Below are 25246 nucleotides of genomic sequence, written 5' to 3' on the forward strand. Positions count from 1 at the left end.
GGGAAGGTAATAATGGTTGTTAATATTATCAAAAGGGAGCTCTGGTGGCCTAGGGGCAAGAAGCTGCACTGCAATCCCAAAGGCACATGGTTCGTGGCCACCAGCTGCTCTGCTGAGGATGGGCAGTCTCTTCGCGTACAATTAACTGCCTCTGAAAACTTGCCAGAGGGTTTGCTATGGTGGGTAACGATTCTACAGTATATAAAACAATATTATCTAAAATCTTTAATGTCTACAAAGAAGAGAATGTGAAACTTCTTTTTTAGTATGTGTCACTTTGTCTCACATACTTTGGGCATGTAGCCAGGAGGTGCCAGTATTGGATTAACAAAGTGACTGCAACAATGGGCTAGACCATGGTGGAGACCAAGGATGGTGCTGGGTAGGGCAAGGTCCTGATTTGTTGTTCACAGGATCTCTATGAGTCAGAGTTGACTCAGCACCACCTGATACAATGTCTTCTCCTCAAAGTGTGATCTTCAGACAAGATACACTGCCATTATCCGGAACTTTATCTGGGACAGGATCTCAAAATCGACTCCAGGTCTACAGACTGAAACAGAATTTGTGATTCAACAAGATTCTCAAGTCTTCATCTGCACGTGTACATTCGAGAGATACCAATATATAGCACTTTATCTTTCACTAGACTTGTGATTTTAAGACTATACTCTAACCTACAACCAGGAGAAGGTAACGTAGATGAATGGGATCTTCTAAGACTCAAATCCCTATGCACATCCAAAAACTTCTCCAGTAGGGTAAAAAGGGAAGCCACTGACTAGGAAAAAGTATTCGGTAATAACATATCAGATAAGGGACTTATATCCAGAATTTATGAAATACTTGAGCACCACAACAAGATAAAGGTAAATAATCCAATAGAAAAATGGGCACAGGATATGAACAGGCACTTCACCGAAGACGACATTCAGATGGCTAACAAGCACATGAAGAAATGCTCAAAATCCCTAGCCCTAAGAGAGATGCAAATTAAAACAACTATGAGATATCATCTCACCCCAGTCAAAATAGCAAAATTTAACAGAACAGCAAGAAATAAATGCTGGCGAGGTTGTGGAGAAACTGGAACCCTGATTCACTGTTGGTGGGAGTGTAAAATGGTGCAACCCCTGTGGAAGGTGGTATGGCGCTTTCTCAAAAAGTTGCAAATAGAGATACCATTTGATCCCGCAATACCACTACTGGGAATATACCCAGAAGCGACCATAACTGACACCCAAGCAGATATATGCACACCCATGTTTATTGCAGCTTTGTTCACAATAGCAAGGAGTTGGAAACAACCTAAGTGCCCATCAACAAACGAATGGCTAGAGAAGCTGTGGTATATTCGCACAATGGAATACTATGCTGCATTAAAAAACAAGGAACTCATGCAATATTATTCAAAATGGTTGACTCTGGAGAACATTATGCTGAGTGAAATATCCCAGTCACAAAAGGACAAATATTACATGATGCCACTGTTGTAGAATGGGACTGTCCTTGGGGTTGGAGAGAGACTGAGTAAGATGGGTTCAATAATGTATACTGCACTGAAACAGAGGAGGGAGAAAACTGTTTAAAAGAGATATATAACTAGGTATTTCTGTCATCACAGGAGACTAGAGCGAGGGCTACATGGTGGAGGGGACCTGGGGGAGGGTTTGTAAAACAATGAAAGAATCTTTTCTTTTACTTTTCCATAATTTTTGGACTCATGTACTTATAACTTGTTAGTCAAATTTGTGTCTTCTAGGTTGCAACACCCCCATGATACATCTTCAAGGATATGAACATGTACGGCCAAGCACAATCAATAAGAGTGCATCTAAATTCCAAAATCAATCTCCATAATAGTCTATGTGTTTCCTACTGCCAAAGGGGCCCTTTAGAGTAGTGAGAGAAGACCTTCACCCTGAAACCCACAGCGTCCCTTTTCAGCAGGAAGTAGCTAAGCGAATACGCCAACCCCTTTCCTTATGAATCAGGGTGAAGTCTCTCTCAGGGAGGAGTGATAGGGAATGGCAAGGGACACACTGACAAAGGAGATTAATCAGAACTGGCTTTGACAAGTACTGTGGCAATTGGACAATTAAAACAGACATGGAGGGGCGGGAAAGAAGAACGAACTGGGGATGAGGGCGGAGAAAACAGTGCAACAATGAATGAATGGAAAACCAAAATCTCTGTAAATGTTCATTAATACTAATAAAATTTAATTAAAAAAAAAGACTCTATAGTCAAAGCACTCTATGCTTGGGTAATTATATTTGTAGTAAAAGGGACAGAGCTCCAGGATGCCAAGAATATGTACTTTGTATCTAGTGGATATTTTATGTATGCCTTGCCATGTAATGACCATTAATGAGTTTTTAAATTAGTTATTTCCATCCCACAAATAAGAAAATGAAAACTCAAAGAAGTAGCCTACTCAAGAACACAAGGGAAGTGGAAGAATTTGAATTTGAACTCATACCTGAATGACTCCAAATTTTTTATTGTTGGGTTTTTGAAATTAATTTGAAATTAATTTTAATGAATGTTTACAGAGACTTTGGATTTCCATTCATTCCTTCTTGCATTTTTCTCCCTGCCCATCCCTCCTCCCACCCCTGTTTGCTCTTCTCTTTAAAAAATAAAAGAAAAATTCTTTCATTGTTATACAATTTCCCCCTCCTCCGCCACCGCCCCCACTCCACTCCACTACGTAGCCTTCATTCTGGACTCTATGACTCCAAATTTACACTATACTGCCTACCTTCTTGTCTGTCAGGAAAATCACATACTATTCACAGTTCTGCCACCAACTAGTTCAGTGATTTTAGACAATTCATCAAACTGAATTGTTCACAACGAATTTTTTACGCATAAGTTGATGGAAATTGAACTAGTCAAAAAGAACTAGTCACACACAAATGAATCATAATCTCTTAGGAGAATGGATATTAGATTTAGTTTTAAGTGTTCAGAAATGAGAGGACCTCATGATTTTTATCTTTATAGCACACAGGGGTTGACAATAAAAAATGAAGGTAATAAAATAAGGGGATAAAAAGAGTTTTATTATATATATATAAGCATTTGCTTACCTGAAAAGATACACGCCTTTATCTCTCTGTAAAACTAAAACCTCTAAAGTAGAAAGAACTAAGCCCAGTGAATGACCATTCAGCTAATCACCTCCCAGGGCAGTCTCCTACCTTGTGTTTTCTGCTCTCCGGCTTATGCACTGGTGCAGGTAGAGATACTCCTGAGGTGCACTGGTGGACAAGGTCGGCTGCATGTGATTTGACACAGGGGGCTCAAATGTGAACAAGGTTGGCTGGCTGGAGTGTGAAGGAGCTGAGGATTTTCGTTCTCGGAGAAGGTGCTGGTTGGAGCTGCTAAACTCCGCTGGAGAAGAACGGGGGCCATGGCTTGCTGCTGAAGAAATGTTCCTCAAGGAGTCTGTGAAAAGGAGAAAGAGAGTGAGAAAGAATAAAATAATGTCCTTATCTAAAGATATTCAGATGGCCACAGACACATGAAGAAATGCTAACCACAATGAGATACCTTTTCACTCCAGTAACAGTGATAAAGTTTAACAGCACAGCAAGTAATGCAAGTAATAAATATTGGAGAGGATGTGGCAAGACAGGAACTCTTATACATTGTTGGTGAGACTATAAAATGGTACAACCATTCTGGAAGGCAGTTTGGCATTTCCTCAAAAAGCTGAACACAGAAATTCCCTATGACCTAGCTATTCCACTGCTTGGAATATACCCCAAGAAAATGAGAACTGAGGCACAAATGGAGATTTGTACACCAATGTTCATAGCAGCCTTTTTCACCATTGTAAGAAGATAGAAATAGCCCACACATCCAAATACAATTGAATGTATTGAGAAATTACGGTACATTCGCAGTATGGAATAACGACGCAGCACGCAGGAGCAATCATTTTTTAAATCACTACTTAACTTGGGAGGGACTTTAGAGTATTATGCAAAGTGATCTAACTCAGTCCCATAAGGACAAATAGTGTATAAAACTATTATTGTAGAAATAGAAAGGTAACTAGTAAAACACGTACGAAGATCCAAGGGGAGAGGGTGGGAGCAGAGGGGTGAGGATGGGTGGGGGTGGTTAATCACAATAATTGGGGGTATCACAATCTGATGGGTGGAAGGAGGGGTGGGTAAGGCCAATGGGAAAGATCCAGTGTGAAAAACAATGGATCCAAACTTTTTAAGTAAACCAGTATAAAATAAATTTTTTTTTAAAAAGTCCTTACGTTAAAGAAAAAAAAATCTTTATCTCAAATTGAAGGTATTATAAGAAGGGGGGGAATCAAACTCCATAGCAACAGCAGAGAGGTGTACCACTTCCGCTCCTATGGCTTGCTCCCTTCTAGAAAGGAAGGCTGTGGCTTTCGGCTGTCATGTCCCAAGAGGAGACACTCTGCTCTTTTGGGACTATTGCTAAAGTAGCGGAGGGGCCATGTGCTATCATGACTTGGACAGTGTCCAAGGAGGCAGAGCTACTTGTGGTCCAGGAGTGTGACCTCAGTCAAGGTCAGCTGGTGGGTGAAGCTTCCTCTTCAGAGGCTCCTGCTCTCATCACCCAGCTAGAAGGAAAAAGCTTTCCTTAAAAGTAAAGGTTGGCTTTGAATGAGGCTTTGCTTCAGGAGGATACACTGCCTGAGATCTTGGGCTATGGCTTACTGTAGCAGTAATAAAACCACAAATTTCAAGGCTGGTCCCTACCTCCTCCTTGCCTGCCTTTCCAAGTCCTCTGAGGACAGTTTTGTTCCCCATCCCCAATTCTTATACTCACTACTCTGTCTACTGATCTTTTTCCTAGTTAAGTCCTACCTTAAATTCCCATCTATTATGTTTGAAAGGAAGTGAAGTATTAAAGACAGAATATATTTTTAAGAGTGTTTCATGCCATGACAAAGGTATTATGTGTTTGCCTGCTACTTTAAAGCTTAGTCCAAATTCCTTAGCATAACATACAAGGCTTTTCACCGTCTGACCTATTTCCTGTATACACAAGGCATATGGAAGCATCATCATCGCGGAGCACAGCAGTCTTTTGTTATTCTTTGTTTTGGTGAATGCTGTTCCTTTAGCTTGGATCTCATGTCTATTTTGTTGGCAAAATCATATGCAGACTTTACGACCCTACAGTGGCAGCATATCCTCTCTGAAATCTCCTTGGGCTCAGTTCTTCTTCTGGATGCCAACATTATGTGGCCCTGGCTTCCTTTGTATTCACTGTGATCCTGCATTCTTGCCTAGTCCATGGGTTTCTGAGAAGAGTGACTGTGGTGTCCGTATCTCTTCAATGCCAGCATTTACCTAACCAAGGGTCAGGTACATAAAAGATTCTTGGTTCATGTTCGCAGAATAAGCAAAGACATTCAGCACTTCTTTTGGTTTTTATTTTTTAAAAAATTTATTTGCTTATAATAAAATGTTTGCCTATAATCATTCAGATATATTGTGTTTTGTGCATGTACTTTGTGCTTTATATAATCAAGTCTTAATGCCAACAATGAAACTTTTATTCAAATGAAGTGAAATAATTTTAGGCCATGATACGATAGCTGGTGAGGGAATAATACCTAGGTACTGGTAATGACGGTTTTCTACAATTTAAATCATTATCAGAGGGGCACAGTTCTGTCCCACTCTCCATTATCTGACCTAGTTCAGTCTGTCCCATTTCATGGCCCTAGGGCAGGATAACTAGCTAATTAAGGTTACAGCATTAGTTACTCTCCAGTGTTTTCTGATTCTAGACAGGGCAAACTTCTGCCAGTGTACAAGAGAAAAAGCCAACAGGCCCCTGGGGGAAATGGTTCCATTGACAACTGTATTGACCTCCGAAATGAAATCCCATTAAAGGTCTTATAGTGAACTGGATGTTTGTTAACAGAATCAATGGCTTCATTAGATTTGCAAGATGAACTCTCCAACAGTAGAGGACAGAAGGTTAATGCTAGAAAAGAAAAAGCAGTCACAGCATCAGGCATCAACACATAAGATACTAGGAAGGTGCAAAGAGAAAGCTTCTGGCTGGATTTTACCTGCTCTGCAGTGTTTCGGGACTCCTGTGCTCATACCTTTTACAGGTTTCCCAGGATGGTTTTGTTTGGTTGTAATGACGTTACAATGAGCCCGAGCTGACTCAATGGCACCTAACAACAAAAACAATTTATCACTGTCTCTATATTATTTTGCTGGATGCTTCATGAGTGGAGGGATTCCATCTATTTTGCAACAGTTACATCCTTAGATTTAAGTTTAGTATGTGATGCACATTGTTGTTAAATGCTGTTGAGTCAACTGTGACTCACAGCGACCCTATAAACAAGAGATCAGATCCTGTCCTATTCTTCACCATGCTCAAGTCCACTGTTGCAGTCACTGTGTGTTAATCCACCTCACTGAAGATCATCCTCTGTTCTGCAGAGCCTCTACTTTTCTGAGAATCATGAGTTTTTTGCAAAAAACAGCCTCTTCTAATAACATGTCCAAAGTATGTGAGACAAAGTTTCACTATCCTTGCCTCTAAAGAGCACCTTGTTTGCACTTCCTCCAAGAGACATGCTATGAAAAAATGTCTGGTGTATAAATAAAAGAAGCATGCTAATAAACGACTATTGTTGTTGCTGTTATGTGTAGTTAAGTTGCCTGAAATCCAGCGACCCAATGTATAGCAGCTCTGAACCCAGCTCTGTCCTGAGCCAGTCTCAATAATTCCAACTACTACTCTCCTAATTCTGAAACTGACGAGGATCTGAAGCATTTATTGCAGAAGGTAAAGGACTACAGTTTTCAATACTGATTTCTTGATGTTGAGCTTCAAAGATTCTCACCACTGGGCCCATTGGCAGCATCATGATACATGGTGAAGAGATTGAGATTGCTAACAGCTTTAGTTTGCTCAATTCGACAATCAACAGTCTGGGTACCAGTAACCAGGAAAGTAAAAGACAAATTGCATTGAGAAAACCTACTGTCAGAGACCTCTCCAAAGTGCTAAAGGGCAATGATGTCAGTCTGGAGACTAAGATGTGCCTAATCCAGGCCATAGTCTTTGCAATTACTTGCTATGCATCAGAAAGCTGGACAATGACCACGAAATAGAGGGGGAAAATTGATGCCTTTGAGCTGTAGTGCTGGAGAAGAGTATTGAATATACCATGGACTGCTAGGAGAACAAACAGGTTCGTCCTAGAGAGGGTGAGACCAGGCTGTTCCTTGGAGGCAAAGATTCTGAAGCTTTGTCTAACATATTCTGCACATGTTGCAAGGTGGGACCAGCATGCTTGGGAGGGTGGAGGGACAGCACAAATGAGGAAGACCCTCAATGAGATGGATTGATTCTGTGACTGGGTATTGAGAGCAGCTGTGTCAGAGACAATAAGATTGGCACAGGATAGAGCAGAGTTTAGGGCTGTTGTACATAGGGTTGCTACACGTTGCAGGCAACTCAATGGCAAACAACAATAACAACAACAGCACTCTCCCAATAATATTCATTGGTTCCTCACTGTCTTCAGCATAAAATCCAGGTTCCTCAGGATAACATTTTATCTCAATTTATTTATCCTGCTTCATCATCCAATATATTCTTTATGTCCCATATGTTGAATGCTGAGTAGTATAAAAGATGAATGAGTCATTCTAATCTCTGGAATCCTCTGCCTAGAGCTCAGACTGTAGAGTCAAATCCATGACCTACTCTAGTGTTTGCAAACCTGGGATAAGTCCCTTTACCTTCGAGTCTCAATGTGTTTTTTTCTAAACATCCTAAAGTGAGTATAAGAAATGCATACAGAGTACAAATAATCTTGCACATAGTGTTGTTATACACCCTCTCCACAATGACTCATATCAACCCTATGAACAACATGACCTATGCGGTACCATCCTCACAATTTTTGACACACTCAAGCCCATAATTATGGGCTTATAATCATTACGCCAATCTATCTGGTCGTGGGTCTTCCTCTTTTTATGATCCTCCACCTTTCCCATCATGATGCCATTTCCAAGGACTGGCCCTTTGTGACAACATGCCAAAGTATGTGAGACAGAGCTTTCCCCTCTTTGCATTTTCTCTATGACAGATTTGTTTATTCTTGTGGCAGCCCATGGGATATTTCTGCCAATACCACAATTCAAGGTTATCAATTCTTCTTCTGTCACCTTTATTCATTGTCCAATTTTCAGATGAACAGGAAACAGTGGAAAATACCATGGCTTAGATCAAGTGCACCTTAGTCTTTAAACTGACTCTATTGCTTTTTAGTACTTTGGAGAGGTTAACCTTTAAATTATTTGATTGGTTTGCATATAGTCATAAATATCATAGTTTGTAAATATACTTTGTGTTTTATATAATCATTCATATATATTATATTTTAGAAAATTAATTACCATTGTTCTATACTTATTATCATTCTACCTTTTCAAGTCTTCATTGAACCTTTCCCATTACTTCACCCCTTATTCCATGGCAACTTTTTGATTTCTTGATTGGTAATACCATGAGTATTGATTATGGGTCTAAGTAAAAGGAAATTGTTGACAACTTCAAGCTTTTCTCTATTTATCATGATGATGCCTATTGTCCAGTGGTAAGGATTTTCATTTTCTTGATGTTGAGGATTAAACAGAATTGAAGTATCTGACTTTCTTTAGCAAGTGCTTTAAATCTTCTTCGTTTTCTGTAAGCAAAGTTGTGCCATTTGCATAACCCGGATTGTTGCTGAGTCTTCCCCATGTACAGAGTATGCACTCAAAATATGCCTAGGTATACTGTAGGTATTCAATACATATGACACATAGTAGTCTGGGTATAGGAAAAAAACCCCATTATTGTCACCAAGTTGGAACCAACTAATAGTTGACCCTCCAGGAGCTTTTTGGAGCTGCAAACCACGATGCAAATGTTTTGGATCCATTATGCTATTTACAGCCTCTGGAAACCCATGAGGGGGTTGGTTATGAGTTAGTTCTGACATGATGGCATAGCACAACAATAAATCACACAGGAGATTAGCCATCTTTCCACTGCAGAGTAGCTGGTGGAAGTCGTGGCACTAGGGATATTGCAGCTAATGTTAGATGGATATTGACTGAAAGCAGGGAGTACCAGAGGAGTGTCTATCTGTGCTTCATTGATTATGCAAAGGAGTTTGACTGTGTGGATCATAACAAACTGTGGCTTAGTCTGAGAAGAATGGGAATCCCAGAACACTTGATCGTGCTAATGTGAAACTTATACTTGAACCAAGAGGCAGTCATCAGGACAGAGCAAGGAAACACTGCATGGTTCAAGTTGGGAAGGGTGTATGGCAGGGATATGTCCTATCTCCATACCTTTTCAACCTGTATGCAGAAAAGATCATCCGGGAGGCTGGGCTCTATGAGGAGAAATGTGGCATCAGTATTGGTGGAAGTTCTATCAACAATCTGCGTTATGCAGATGACACAACCCTGCTTGCTGAAACTGAGGAGGACCTGAAGCGCTTGCTACAGAGGATCAAGGACTGCAGCCTTCAATATGGATTGAGGCTCAATGTCAAGAAGACAAAGACTCTGACCACTGGGCCAATTGGATGGATGGTGAAGAGACTGAGATTGTTCACAGCTTTAATCTGCTTGGCTCCACAATCAACACTCTTGGCACCAGCAGTCAGGAAATTAAAAGACGTATTGCGATGGGAAAGTCTGCTGTTAGGGACCTCTCCAAAGTACTGAAGAGCAATGGTGACTCTCTGGAAACCAAGGTGCATCTGATACAGGCCATGGTCTTTGCAATCACTTGTTATGCGTCAGAGAGCTGGGCAATGACCAGGGAGGATAGAAGGAGAATTGATGCTTTTGAGCTTTGGTGTTGGAGAAGAGTGCTGAGAGTGCCATGGATTGCTAAGAAAACAAACAGATTCATCCTGGAGAGGGTTAAACCAGGCTGCTCCATGGAGGCAAGGATTCTGAGGCTTCGTCTGACATACTTTGGTCATGTTGTAAGGAGAGACCGGTCCTTGGAGAGGGACACCATGCTTGGGAGGGTGGAGGGCAGGTGCAGGAGGGGAAGGCCCTCTGGGAGATGGACTGATTCGGTGACTGAGGTAATCGGGATGGGTGTATTGGAGACAGTGAGATTGGCACAGGACAGAGCAGATTTAGGGCTGTTGTACATAGGGTCGCTATGAGTCGCAAGCAACTTGATGGCACATGACAACAGCAACAACAACCTTTGAGTTGGCAGTGCAACTCCTTACCTGCTAGGCCACCAGAGCTTCCTAGTAGGTATTTACTACATATTTGTTGAATATATTAAACAGAAACACCCATAGTGCAAAAAAGCCGAACATTTCTGTTTCTAGTTTTCAAAATTACAGAAGTTTCACTGTACGCAAAAGACCATGTAGGGGTTAAGATGAGTTGGGTCCTCTGGCCATTGAGAGTTGGAATTCCATTCTAATAGCATAAAGTTATGTCTATAAAACCAGCCAGCTCCAACTAATGGTCTCAGAAAAGTTGTTTAAAAGCTGTCTTGGCAGTAAACCTAGCTAAAATTCTCACTTCTGTTTGCAACTTTTAAGATCTCTGCTTGAATTATGTGATTATTCCTTGGTGTCAGCCACAAGGCCTAAAATTTCAAACAAAGTTTTCTTGTTTATCAGGGGAAAATAATTACAACGTTGAAGTCAGAGACAAGCCTGGAATAAGATGTTTCCATTGTAGATGCCAAGGCAGGGTACCTCTGGTACCTCCTGTCCCCAGTGCCTCTTCCTCTTCCTTTCTGATGAGCAGCCTGTGCCTCAGAAAGATGAAATTCTAGGGAGGCTTTGTGTCACTTTTCTCACCAGCTGGTGGCAAGAACTTTTGGCCAGTTGGTTTTGGTGTTTGTCCTTTTACATGCAATTGCCTCACATAACTAGAATTTTTTTAACATTGCTAGGAAGCTCTGGTGGCCTAATGGATAGAGAATTGCACTACCAACTGAAAGGTGGGCAGTTCTAATCAGCTGCTCCAAGGAATAAAGATGAGCAATCACCTCTTGTGTGATTTACAGCCTCTGAAGATCTGCTGGAGGGCCAGAAATGGGTCAGTTCTAACTTGACAGCAGTGAGGATGAGGTCTGACATCTACATTCTGAAAAAGGCTGATTCCAATCCCCGGTGCTGCTCAGATTCAAAGCTCCATTGTTCATATACAATTCACTAGTTATCTTTCTATTTCTATAATAATAGTCATATATAGTATTTGTTCTTGTAAGACTGAGTTAGCTCACACAGCATAATGCTTTCCAATCCCTTCCAAGTTATGTAGTATTTTCAAAGTCATTCCTGTGTGGTGCGTAGTATTCCACTGTGTGAATGTACCACAATTTCTCAATCCTTTTGATTGTGGTTGGACATGTGGGCTGTTTCCATGTTCTTGTGATGGGGAATAATGTTGCTATGAACACTGATGTACATGTATCGGGATCCAAGGGGGGGAGCAAAGGGGTGAGGATGGGCAGGGGGGAATCTCATAGAGTCACACAATTTGGTGGGTGGACGGAGGGGTGGGTAAAGAAAATGGGAAAGATCTGATGGGGATCTGGAAAGGCAGGGTAATGGGGGGCATAGTTCAATGATGATTAATTCTATAAAACATAATGAATGGAAATTATTGTAAGAAACACAATGTGAATGAAGGATAGTATAAAACTAAATGTATATGAATTTTGTAACAAATCAATATAAAATAAAAAATGAATAAAATATTTAAAACATATTAAAAAAAAAAGCTCCAACGTTTTACAATGCTATCCCCTAAAATTAAAGTGTTAAGATATTTCTAGACATTTCTGGAAAGTACAGAAGCTACATGGCATGGTTGGTGCACGTAACAAACAACATGCATTGAACTAACAGTGTCAAGAGATTTGACTCCATTTGTGGACCTGCCTTTTGCTTGTGATGTGACCTTGAACAAACAGCTTAGCCTTTGTTAGTTTGGTTTCTTGGTCTCTAAAAAGGGACTCTTACCACTTGCTCTGCTTATAACAGAGAATTTCTCAAAGAATAAAATTAAAGCACAACACACGCACAACACCCACACTCCCCCCCCCCATTGTGCATTACACAGGAGGCAGGAGTGGCATCCACTTTCTAAATAACATGTCTCTGGAAACCCTATGAACTTTGCTAAATTTTTATAGTTGTAGAGGTGCTTGAAGCCTTTTGTTCATAGGGTCACTATGAGTTGTGCTGACTCAAAGGTAATCAACAACAACAACAATAATAAAACCATAAAAAAGGAAACCATCTAAATTTCCCCCTACAGATCAGTAATCAAGCAAAATGTGGCACACCTTTATGATAAACATTCATTAAAATCACAATTAAAAGAAAAAAAAAGAGTATTTAAAAAATAGTATTCAGCAATGAGTGACGTTCTGATATAAACTGTAACACAGCAAAATGGAAAAGATTAAGTTAAGTGAAAGAAACTGGTTATTAAAGGCCTGTGCTATTTAATTTATCTGAAATGTATAGAATTAGCAAATCTACAGAGATGAGAAATAGATTAGTAGAAGGAAGAAGGCATGGTGAATTACAGCCAAAGGCTATGAGTGGTGGTTTATTTTTGAGGTGATAAAAATGCTCTTGAATCAGCAAGTGATACTTTTACAAAACTTTCTGAATATATAAAGCCCATTAAATGGCACACTTTAAATGGTAAAATCTGAGATATATTAATTTGGTCTCAGTAAAATGGCTTAAAGAAAGCTATATATATATTAAGAGACTTAGGGAGATCTGGTGTCTTGTTAGGTGCTGTCAAATCAAGTATGACTCGTAGCAACCTTATGAGCAACGGATCTGTACCCTGTCCTAGCCTGTGCTAGCCCCATCATCTCTAACATGCCTGAGCCCATCGCTGCAGTCACTATGTCCATCTATCTCATTAAAGGTCTTCCTCTTCTCCTTCTCTGTCCCTCCACCTTTCCAAGCATGATGTCCCTGTCCAAGGAATAGTGTCTCCTATCAACATGCCCAGAGTATGTGGACAAAGCTTCACCATTCTTGTATCCAAGGAGCACTGCGGCTGCACTTTCTCCAGAGCATATCTGCTTGTTCTTTTGGCAGTCCATAGGATACTCAGTACTCTTCTCCAACTACTCAAGGCATCCTGTTGGCTTACTGGTAAGGAATTGCATTTCCAACCCACCAGATCGAACCCACTAGTTGTTCTACAGTACAAAGATAGGTGATCTCCTCTCAAGTGATGTACAGCCCCTGAAAACGTGCTGGAGGGTAAGCTATGAGTCAATCCTGACTCAACAGCACATAACAAGAATAAACAAGTCTATGGGCTCAATGAGGAGAAGCGTGGCGTTAGGATTGGTGGATGATCTATCAACAATCTGCGTTATGCAGATGCCACAACCCTGCTTGCTGAAACTGAGGAGGACCTCGTGCACTTACTGCAGAGGGTCAAGGACTGCAGCCTTCAATATGGACTGAGGCTCAATGTCAAGAAGACAAAAATTCTCACCACTGGACCAATCGGTAGCATCAGGATGGATGGCAAAGAGATTGAGATGGTTCACAGCTTCAGTTTGCTCGGCTCCACAGTCAACACTCTTGGCACCAGTAGTCAGGAAATCAAAAAACGTATTGCGATGGGAAAGTCTGCGGTTAGGGACCTCTCTAAAATACTCAAGAGCAACAGTGTCTCCCTGGAGACTAAGGTGCATCTGATACAGGCCATGGCTTTTGCAATCACTTGTTATGCATCAGAGAGTTGGACAATGACTAAGGAGGATAGAAGGAGAATTGACGCCTTTGAGCTGTGGTGCTGGAGAAGAGTATTGAATGTACCATGGACTGCCAAGAAAACAAACAGATTAATCGTAGAGAGGATTAAACCAGGCTGCTCCTTGGAGGCAAGGATTCTGGGGCTTCGTCTGACATACTTTGGACATGTTGTAAGGAGGGACAGGTCTTTGGAGAGGGACATCATGCTGGGTAGAGTAGAGGGACAGCGCAGGAGGGGAAGACCCTCTATGAGGTGGATTGATTCAGTGACTGGGGTAATCAGGATGGGTGTGTCAGAGGCAATGAGATTGGCACAGGATAGAGCATGGTTTAGGGCTGTTGTACATAGGGTCGCTATGAGTCGCAAATGACTCGACGCCACATAACAATAACAACAACAACAACATAGAATTAATAATGCCAGGGAAGAATGTATTCTTTAATACTTTCAACTACATGAGACCAAAATGGCAGCACTTGACCCAAAACAAAGCTAAAAAGGCAGGAAGGGGCAGGAAAGAAGGACAAATGGAAACAAGGAGCTCAGGGAGGAAGAGGAAGATGTTGTTACTGATATTGGTTGAGGGAACTGCAACTAATGTCACAGAGCAAAATATGTATAGGTTGTTGTATTGAATGAACACGGATATGTTCTGTAAATCTTCCCTTGATTCCAATTAAAAAAAATGAAAAGAGACACACGCATACCCTTTGTAAAGAATGTCATGTCGTTGCAGGTGCTGTCTCATTGACTTTGATTCATAGGAACACTATGTACAACAAGGTCTGGTGGTTAGTGCTAAGGAGTTGTATTGCCAAGCCAAAGGCACACAGTTCAAATCCACCCACGGCTCTATGGGAGAAAGATGGACAAGCTCCTCCTATGCAATTTACTGCCTCTGAAAACCCACTGTAGGGTCAGTTATGAGTTGGTTTCTACTTGATGATATGCAACAACTATGTTTAACAGATCAAAATCTTCCCCTATCCTGTGCCATCCTCACAATCTCAGTTGTGCAGTTGTTGCAGTCACTGTGTCAAACCACTTCATTGAGGGACTTCCTTTCCTTCACTGACTCTCTCCTTTTCCAACCATAATATCCTTCTTTAAGTACTGCTGCCTCCTGATAACATGCCTAAAGCATGCGAGAAAGAGCCTCCCAATCTTTTGTTCCTAAGGGATCACTCTGGCTCCACCTCTTCCAAGGCAGACTGGTTCATTCTTTTGGCAATCCATGTTATATGGAATATTTTTCTGTCAACATATCAGATTAAGGAAAATTCTTCTTTTCCTATCCTCAGCCACCTATACTGCCTTTTCATTCTTTTCTAATCTCACTCTTCAGACCTTTGCCTGCTAATCATGGCAAGGCAGTATGAGTTCCACAGGGAAAAGAAAATGGCAAAACCATAAAGTTTAGACTCAAGGCATCCACAAACAGATTAAAAATCTACCTCCCAGTGAGCGGAAGGCATGTCCATCATAGGAGTCAAGAGATGAAGGCCCAGTTCGAGCTCTGCCCTTAACTAGCTGTGAGATCCTGGGGAGGTCTCTCTCTGACCTTCATTTCTACCCTTATACAGTTGGGAGGACAATTCCTGGTTGGCATACCTCATACTGGGCCATATTAAGAGTCCAAATCAATAATGGTTCAATAAGAAACCCCTGCACACAAATAAAACATTAATAAGATTTAGTTTTATTGCTTCAGTAACCTCTTTTTAGAGAAGAAAAGAATGGTAAAAATACAGTGGAATATTAAAAACTGTCTGTCTGAGCTGGTTTTGGTATTTGGTAGCAAGGCTGATGAAATGATATATGTTAGGTCATTAGGAAGGCCAGTTGGTACAAGATGAAAATGAGAGGTTTCTAGCCTGGGCTTCTATCTCTAAGTCTAGACTATAGATAATGCCAGCAAATGTCTGAGTCAATTTGTTTTCTTTTAAACAGGGTTTTATTTTTTCCTCTTCTTCCTGGCTTCTTTTTAGCGCCCTACAAAATTACTCCCCTTCCTTTCTACAATCACTCTTGGGAAGCCTGCCCAGCATACAAACACTCCTCCTACCTCCTTGCAAAACTCTAGAACAGGAAAGCTCTGAAGGATTTCAGCAGAGAAGGCCAGTCCAGCCCAGCCATCAACTGGCTAGTGATAACAGGAGCAGGAAAGGGGAGGTTGGCGGGAGTTTCTGGAAAAGTTGACTGGCCAAATAATGACTGGTTCCCTTATCTCAGTGCCCTTTGGGTCTGGTTCCCCTACCCTCAAATAGCTCCACCCTTACTCTCCTGTGGGCTTTAGTAAACAGGTAAAGGCAGGTGAAGTCGTACAGCAACAAGCATATTACAGTTCAGGTTGGATATAAAGCTCTGCTCCGTCTCAGCACTGTGGCCCTGGACAGGCTACAGAAGCCTTTTTTGATCCTCACTTGTTAAATACAATGCATACCTTGAAGGCCACAGTGAAGATTAGATATCATTTATATAAAGCTTTAACAAAATATTTAGCAATCCTTACCCTTCCAGTACACATGGATCTTGAGACTGGGCAAGAAATAGAGTTGTTTTCTAAGCTAGCTATAATAGTTGATTGGAAGGTAATTGTTGGCCATAGAGTCAGTCACAACCATGCCAACATCAATGTTTACAGAGGAATGGTGAGAAGCAATCTTGACTATAACAAACATAATTACGGGGAGCTCTGGTGGCTTAGCGCTAAGGAGTTGTGCTGACAACCCAAAGGCCCATGATTCAAATCCACCAGCTGTTCTACAGGAGAAAGATGGGCAATCTCCTCCCATGTAATGTACTGTCTCTGAAAACATGCTTCTCATTCTCTGGTCCTTAATTCAAGGCTGAAGCAAAAGATTAGGGTTGGCGAGCTCTGGTGGCTTAGTGGCAGGAAACTGCACTGCAATCCCAGAGGTGCGCGGTTCAAATCCACCAGATGCTCTGCTGAAGAAGGAGGAACAATTGCCTCCTGTACCAGTCAGATCCAATTTGACGGTACACACATAAAATAAATAAATAAAATTTAAAAAAAAAAAAAAGATTAGGGTTTACTGAAAAATCAAGGACAGACAAGATCTGAAAGTCAGATAAAATGACAAAGGACAAATTTCCTCCAAAAATTTTCTTTGCATCATCAAAATTATAAATTGAAAACTACCTCTGTTCTTACTGGAAATGAAAATCATCTTTCCAGAAGTCAATTCTGAAGGGACAATATGTAACAGAAAGAGCAATGACTTGGCCTCAGTAATCTGGGAAACCAAATTCAGAAACTATTTTACTGCAGGACCTGGGACAAAACTTTTAATCTCTTTGTACCTCTTCACATTGGCAAATGCCAAAGAGAATACCCATCTTAGAGGAATTTTACGAGGATCTGATGAAAATAATAGAGGAAAATGATGCTGTTATATACAGTTGAGTTGGAAAAAAAAACTCAAAGTTGACCCTCCAGTGGGTTGTCAGAGGCAGGAAGACGCATGGGAGGAGACGGCCCACCTTTCTCCCACAAAGCAGCTGGCGGATTTGAACGGCATGTGTTTGGGTTGGCAGTGCAACAATAAGCCACCAAAGCCATTACTAAATAGAGGTAGTCTCTGACTTATAACATATGAACTGCACTAACAGTTGTCTTTTTTTGGTATATTCCTGTTGTTAGTAAAATGAACCAGTGTGTTATTTGCCAATGTTATCATTCTCAGATGTTCTCTTACAGATGTTTAATTCTACAATTTACTGTACTGAGAAGCAACAAGGTCAGTCTAGAGACTAAGGTCCTACTAATCGAGGTCTTGGTCTTTGCAATCATTTGTTATGCTTCAGAGAGCTGGCCAATGACTAAGGATGACAGAAGAAGAACTGATGCCTTTAAGTTGTGGTGCTGGAGAAGAGTCTTGAACATACCATGGACTGTCAAGAAAACAAATAGGTCTGTCTTAGAGAGGGTGAAATCAAGTTTCTCCTTGGAGGCTAGGGTTTTCTAGTTCATCTCACATACTTTGCGCATGTGGCCAGGAGTGACCGGTCCTTGGAGAAGGACACCATGCTCAGAATTGTGGAGGGGCAACACAGGAGAGGATGACCCTAGATGAGATGGATTGATACAGTAACTGGAATAATGGAGGTAGGTGTGTCGGAGTCAGTGAGACTGGCTCAGGACAGGGCAGGCTTCAGAGCTACTGTACACAGAGTTGCTATGAGGTATAGGTGACTTGATGGCACATAACAACAATAACTCAAAATATCTCTGGATTACACAGATGATGATAATAAAGGGCATTAACCATGAAAATGGGGTAAAAGAGATTAGATTTATAGTAGAATTGATTATGACAGAATCATCATAAGGGCATCCCATCTAAGTTGTAGAAAGCTATTAATAAAGAAACAAGGCTCAGGTTGAAAAAGTCATTTGAAAAAGTCACAGGGTTATATCCTTCTTTTGGTACATCAGAAGGACCCCTGACTAGGACATATATCAGAGTTCATATCTGAACCACTGTGTGTCCTTGGGCGAGAAGTCTTTTCTGGTCACAGTTTCCCTAACTGTAAATGAAAGATTTATATCTATAAAATATTAATAGGTGCTAAGAGCAAGACAGGATCTACTGTAGGTCTAGCTCATTTAAGCTCTTAATCAAGACAGAAATTAGTTAGGAAGGAACAGCTGTAGAATTCTCTGTTACAAATTAACACATGCTTGTGAGTACTTACTGTGTGTACTATGCTAGCAACTATGGTCTGTCTAAAAAAGAATTGATTGTTTCCTTGCTCAGTAAGCATATATTGCAGCTAGACAGAGAAAATTTATATTTAGGGCAGCCCACCACCCCTGTCTCCCCTCCCCTGAAAGAACTTTGGGAATTCATTAGCATTCCCATAACTCATAAAGGAGCTATCCACAAACTTAATGCAAAATTCAAAATAGTAGCACATAATAATTTATAATGTGGTGATTTGAAGGTACCTTGAATTCCAAGTCCCCTTTCAAAATGCTGCCCTCTCCTCCATATTTCTCATTTATAGTTGGTGAAACTGTATCCCAGAAAGATTTCTAGTTCAAGGTGATACAGTGGTTCATAAATGAAACTTAATACCAGAATTAAGATCTCCTAGTCAGAGGTCCTTTTGTTGTGCAAAAAAAAGTATGTCCACAAAAATGAAAGTATAGTCTCTATAATGTATGCTGGGGTGGGTCAGAAATCAATTCATGAAATTTGATCTCCAGGACATCAACTGAGTGGGCTGGCTATTTTCTGTAAGTTTGTATTATTAACATTGGTATGGTAAGTAAATATTTGCTGCATCAAACCACAGAAGATTATTATAAATAATTTCCCAAGATAAAAAAAAAAAGAGTGTCCTAATGTTTATAAGAACTATAATGCAGAAGAAGAAGGGGGGGGACAAACAGTAACATGAGATCCCATGAGACCTTTCTGGGCCTATGATTCCCCTATCCCTTTCCTAAAGAAGAATCTGAGGGGAAAAAACAAACCTTCATCTCAGAGTTTGGTAGGGCTAAGTTAGATCAACCTGACCTTGATGCATAGGATCTCTTGGTATACTTTAGCAGAAATCGATTCTGTGAAGGGCACAGAGGAAAGAGAAGAGAACCGTGGTTGTAGCTTGGAGATGTGTCACAGTCCCTGGTCATGCATCCTTACATAATCTTCTCTGTCCTGGGCATCTCTATAGAGGTGGGAAATGGAAGACTCAGAGTGAAAGCCTTGCCTCTTCCATAAAGCCTGCAGTTAGAATTAATCATGTCTTCCTCCAAGCCCTCTACAGTGCTTATGCCCGCCATTTTTAGTTGAGAATTCACAAATCTGTCATACAAAACTAGGCCATCTCTGCATCTCTAAAGAGGTTTATCACCAAGCTCTGCCTAAGAAGTATGAGAATTAGAAGGTGTTCGTTCAGTAAGTATACTATGACAGGTAGTTTTGTAAAACTCTTGATTCTTTGAATTAAAAAAATCCCAGAAATCAATAAATAACTTCCAGAATTCAAATGTAAAATTTCCTATCCAAATTAAAATTTTTTAGTGTGAAAAGGACTCTTACACTGACTGATATTTTCTAGTTGGATGCTTCTGGTTTTAGATATCAAATATTTAGCTTTGCACTGCCCTATTCACTTCTGAGGAATAAAGTCATGCATTGTTTTCACCTTACCCGACACACCTATTACATTAATTCAGTTTTACTACATGTTTTTCTGTAACTTTGTGTGATTACGTGTTGATTCAAGGGACTATAGTTATTTGGGAGTTCTGGTGGGCTAGTAGTAAGAAGCTGCACTGCAATCCCAAAGGCACACAGTTCAAATCCACCAGCTGCTCTGCAGGAGAAGCAATCTCCTCTTACGCAATTAATTGCTTTTGAAAACTTATTGGAGACTCAGCTATGCATTGGTTCTGACTCTGGCAAACAACAACAACATGGTTATTTAGAGAGCTCTGGTGGCTGAGTAGTAAGACGCTGCATGGCAATCTCAAAGGCACACCTTTCAAATGCACCAACTGCTCCATGGGAGAAGGATGGGCCACTTCCTCCAGTGTGATGAACTGTTCCTGAAAACCTGCTAGGGTGCTGGCTATGGCTCCACGGCTATTTAGAAAGCTCTGGTGAGTCAGTGGTGAAGAGTTACACTGCCAACTCATAGGCACATGTTTTGAATCCACCAGCTGCTCCCCAGGAGAAAGCTGGGCAATCTCCTCTGGTGCAATTTACTGTCTCTGAAAACTTAATAGAGGTTCAGCTATAAGAAGCTGGTTTTGATTTGATGGCAATGAGTGAACAAGCTGATGAGGTATGATGCAAAAGACAAGGTTGGTGGTTCAAATCAACTAGTTGTTCCATAGAAGAAATGTGGGTGTTTTCTTTGCTTAAAGATTTACAGGTTTGGAAATCCAACAGAAGGTCACTATGCATCAGAATTGATTCAACAACAATGGGTCTGGTTTGGTTTACTGTCATTTACTTTGGATTATGAGCATTTCACTATGGATGGACACTATGCAAGGAGCCATGGACCAGTTAAAAAGAGTTGCTCTGCTCTTGCAGGCAGAGAGAGAAAATGTCTTTTTTTCAGGTAAGCCTACCAACACTTCTGCCCTTCTAACTCAACAGTGCTAATGTATGAGATTTGTAAAATATCTACTTGCAGGATTATTCAAGGGCTAAAGAAATGCCACATTCTATAGCACAGGTTCATTGTTTGTTGTTACGTGCTGTCAAGTTGCCCGTAACTCATAGCAACCCTTATGTACAACAGCTCTGAACACTGCTCTATCCTGAGCCAACCTTATTGTCTCTGACACCTACCCCTATTACCCCAGTCACTGAGTCAATCCATCTCATTGAGGGTCTTCCTCTTCTAAACTGTCCCTCCACCTTCCCAAGCATAATGTCTCTCTCCAAGGACTGGTCCCTCCTTGCAACATGTCCAAGGTATGTTAGATAGAGCTTCATAATGCTTGCCTCCAAGGACCAGTCTGGCTTCACCCTCTCCAGGATGAACCTGTTTGTTCTCTTCACAGTCCATGGTATATTCAATACTTTTCTCCAGCTCCACAGCTCAAAGGCATCAATTCTATTATCCCTAGTCACTGTCCAGCTTTCTGATGCACAGCACGTAACTGTGAAGACCATGGCCTGGATCAGACGCACCTTAGTCCCCAGACAGACATTGTTGCTCTTCAGTACTCTGGAGAGGTCCCTGACAGTAAACTTTCCCCAGTACAATTCATCTAGCGCATACGTATTCCCCAAGAAAGGTACTTCTCCCCTAGAATGCCATTGTGGGAGGTTAATTTGGTATAGGAGAAGATCTTGAACTTTGGATTTTTAGTCTTCAAGGTGTTTTTTTTGTTATGTGTGTGGGGTGTTTTTTTGTTTGTTTGTTTTGTTTTTACCAGAGTCATAATAAGTCCCAAAGAATGAAAATTAGGTCAACTTGTCTTTGTGTGGGGGTAGAGGGCCTGGCAGGAACTGACTTCAAGCTGACAGCTCCTTCTCAGCCACTGCATTCAGTCATGGTGTCAAAATGATCTTCTGGCTTAAGATCTGTAACTTCCCTACACATCTTTTAGCCTTCTGGCTGGTCCTGCAGCATCTTTAGGCTTTTCTCTCTGGGTTCAAAAGGGAGAGTTGTATTTTTCTACCACCAGGAAGATTCAGCACAGTAGGGTCACATGCACAGATTCCTGAGTAGGTCTGCCAAAGTATACAATAATATGACTGGCAACGTATGGCTCATGGATTCAACCCTGTTTGCTGTCTGCTTTTGTTTTTAAAAAGGATTATTATGGAAAAGTTAAGCTGACTTGTCTATTTTTTTTTAAATGGTTGCTTACCCACAACAACAGAAGAGTTGAATAGCTGAAGCAGAAAATACACAGTTGTCCAAGTCTAAAATGTTTACTGTATAACTCTACAGAAATTGCTTCCCAATCTCTGGACTAGACAGCCGCATTCTGATTTGTATCATTACACCTACTTTCAAAATATCAGCATTTAACTTCATTATTATCGAAACAGCAAACTCAGACCGAACCCACAGCCTCCGAGGCAGTTCTGACTCCGGCCCGCCCTGCACTGCGTTTCATATCCTGGCAGGTGTACACCGCCTCTGCATTCTCCTATGCAGCAGTTAGTGGATTCCAAGAGCCAGTTTTTCATTTATCAGCCCAATCCAAAATTCATTACTAGGAGGGAGATGTGAGCTAAAAAACCCTACAATGAGTCTTAAATTTTCATTTTGAAATAAAAAAGAGGAAGGGTAACAAAACCAATCAAACAAACAATAGTCCAGAGAGTCCATAGCAATTCATATAAAAAATTATACTCATAGCACATCATAGGGAGCTCTGTGGGAGAAGGACGGGCAATCTCCTCCCATGCAATTAACTACCTCTGAAAACCCGCCAGAGGGTCAGCTATGAGTCGGTTCAGACTCGACAATATCAACAACAACATAGCGTATCTTGGTCACCAACACTTTGATGGCTGTTGGTCAGCACACAGGAAAGGAAAGAAAATAACATGCTAAACTTGTACCGATAGTACAAAATCACCAGTGTTGTTTTTGATCCATAACCACTTATCCTTTTTCCACATCAAAAAAACAGAGGAGGGGTCATTCAAATCACTACTCTATGTTACTGATAAATCTAAAGCCCATCTAAACTAAATTAAGGCACATATAATTGGAGGAACAATAAATATCACATGCCCTCAGTAGACTTTTCTACTTTTAGAGGAAAATAAAAAAAAAAACTGTATCAACTAATACAACTTGGATCCTTGAATCTCTATAAAAAGCCCAGCGTTATAATAAAAATGTCAGAATTATTATTTACATGCTATTTTGAAAGAAATAGACATTTAGATGACATTTTAGTTCTGTATATAGTATTTTCTAATTTTCTTTGATGGAAAAAACCTATAAAAAAGTATACTGAAGTTATGACTGGGATTGGCCTAAATTTAGAGTTATACTAACATATTTATAACCGTTCTCTAATACGTGACTGCTGGAGGCTTAGTGGTGAAGAGTTGTGCTGCCAACCCAAAGGCATACAGTTTGACTCCAGGAGAGAAAGATGGGCAATCTCTTGTGTGATTTACCACCTCCAAAAACCAGCTGAAGAGTCAGCTATGGGTTCCAACTAGATGGCAGTTAACAACAACATACATGAACAGGAAGCTCTGATGGCTCAGTGGTTAAGAAATTATGTTGCCAACGTAAATGTACATGGTTCAGACCTAGCAGCTGCTTCATGAAAGATGGGCAATCTCTTTCCATGAAATTTACAGCCTCTGAAAATCTGTTAGAGGGTCAGTTGAGTCAGTTCCTATTGAATAGAAACTAATAACAGCATAATAATGCATGAATAAGGGAGCTCTGATAGTGTAGTTTGCAGGAAGCTGTACTGCTAATTCAAAGGCAAGCCCCTCTGGCATCAAATCCATCAGTGGTTCTGAGGAAAAAGATGAGCAGTGTCCTATGCAATTTACAGCTTGAATGAGGTTGTTATTGTTAGGTGTCATCCAGTTGAGTACGATTCATAGTGTCACTATGAACAAAAGATTTGAACTCTGTTCTGTCCTGTGCCATCCTCACACACAAGAGCCCACTGCAGCAGTTACCAGGTCAATCCACCTGGTTGAGGGTCTTCCTCTCCTTTGCTGACTCTCCACCTTTCCCAATATCATGTCCCTCTTCAAGAGCCCCTCCTAGTAACATGTCCAAAGTATGTACGAAGATGCCTCATCATTCTTGCCTCCAAAGAGAACCCTCTCCAAGACATATCTGTTTGTTCTCTTGGCTATCCATGGGATGTTCAGTGCTCTTCTTCAACACCATAGCTCAAAGGCATCAATTTTACTATCATCATTATTTACTGTCTAGGTCTCAGATGCATACCACGTGATCAGAAAGACTATGGCCTGAATCAGATGCACTTTAGTCCTCAAAATTACATCATTACTCCTCAATAATTTGAAGAGGTCGCTAACTGCAGATTTTCCCAGTGCAATGTGTCTCCTTATTTCCTGACTGCTGGTATCAAAGGTGTTAATTGTGGATCCAAGCAAGATGAAGCTGCTGACTGTTTCAACCTCCTGTTTATCCACCATGATGTTGCCTATCAGTCCAGTGGTAAGAATCTTTGTTTTCTTGATATCGAGATATAATTTATACCTAAGACTGCATTCCTTGATCTTCTGCAAAAAGTGCTTCAAGTCCTCACTTTCAGCAAGCAAGGTTGTGTCATCTGTATAGTGCAGGTTATTGATGATGTCATGCTCCTTGGGGTAGATCTATCCATTTACTTTATCTTTCCATATCCAAAGTTTGAATTTCTCCCATCAATGCCTTGTCATTTTCAGTAGAGAGATTCTTGAATGTTTCTGTTAAAGTTATTGCTAAGTATTGTTTTAGGATGCTAATGTAAAAAGGAATTTAAAAATAAATATAGCACACTGCTTTCAACACTTTCCTTGATACTTGGCATGGCTTAAAAATTGGCAAGACAGCATTTTTTTAAAAAGTCCTCCTGCTCCCAATGGCAACAACTTTTATAAATTCATTTAACACAGGACGAGACTGAAATTCAGAGAAAGAAAATAAATTATTCAAGTCATTATTGAGCCTTTATCAAGTGTTCAAGACAAGATTCAAACTCATATCTTTTTCAGCCCAAGTTTAGGGCCTATTCGCTTACACAAAAAGCTCTATGTGAGGCAGAGAAGGTAGATCAGAATAGATATAAAGTGTTACATAAATATTTGGTTGAATAATTGTAAAAATACCCAATTATATGACTAGTAAGGAAACCAAGGTTTAGAGAGACCTATCTAAATGGCTTTCCAGTAATTTTTTTTCTTATCATTAAATTATTTTCAGCA

The 25246-nt window shown here is 40.6% G+C and overlaps 1 protein-coding gene across 1 annotated transcript in view; it reads right to left on the minus strand.

Annotated features, from left to right (window-relative positions):
- Positions 1-25246, minus strand: part of GAB2 (GRB2-associated binding protein 2) — an 84224-nt gene that overhangs the window by 31626 nt on the left and 27352 nt on the right. The window contains exon 2 of the mRNA XM_006882892.1: positions 3207-3453. Coding sequence (XP_006882954.1) covers positions 3207-3453 — 247 coding nt within the window. The remainder of the gene's footprint in view (positions 1-3206; positions 3454-25246) is intronic.

This window comes from Elephantulus edwardii, unplaced genomic scaffold, assembly GCF_000299155.1.
Source record: "Elephantulus edwardii isolate Elephantulus edwardi_28Jun2011 unplaced genomic scaffold, EleEdw1.0 scaffold00025, whole genome shotgun sequence".
In the NCBI taxonomy this organism is placed as follows: domain Eukaryota; kingdom Metazoa; phylum Chordata; class Mammalia; order Macroscelidea; family Macroscelididae; genus Elephantulus; species Elephantulus edwardii.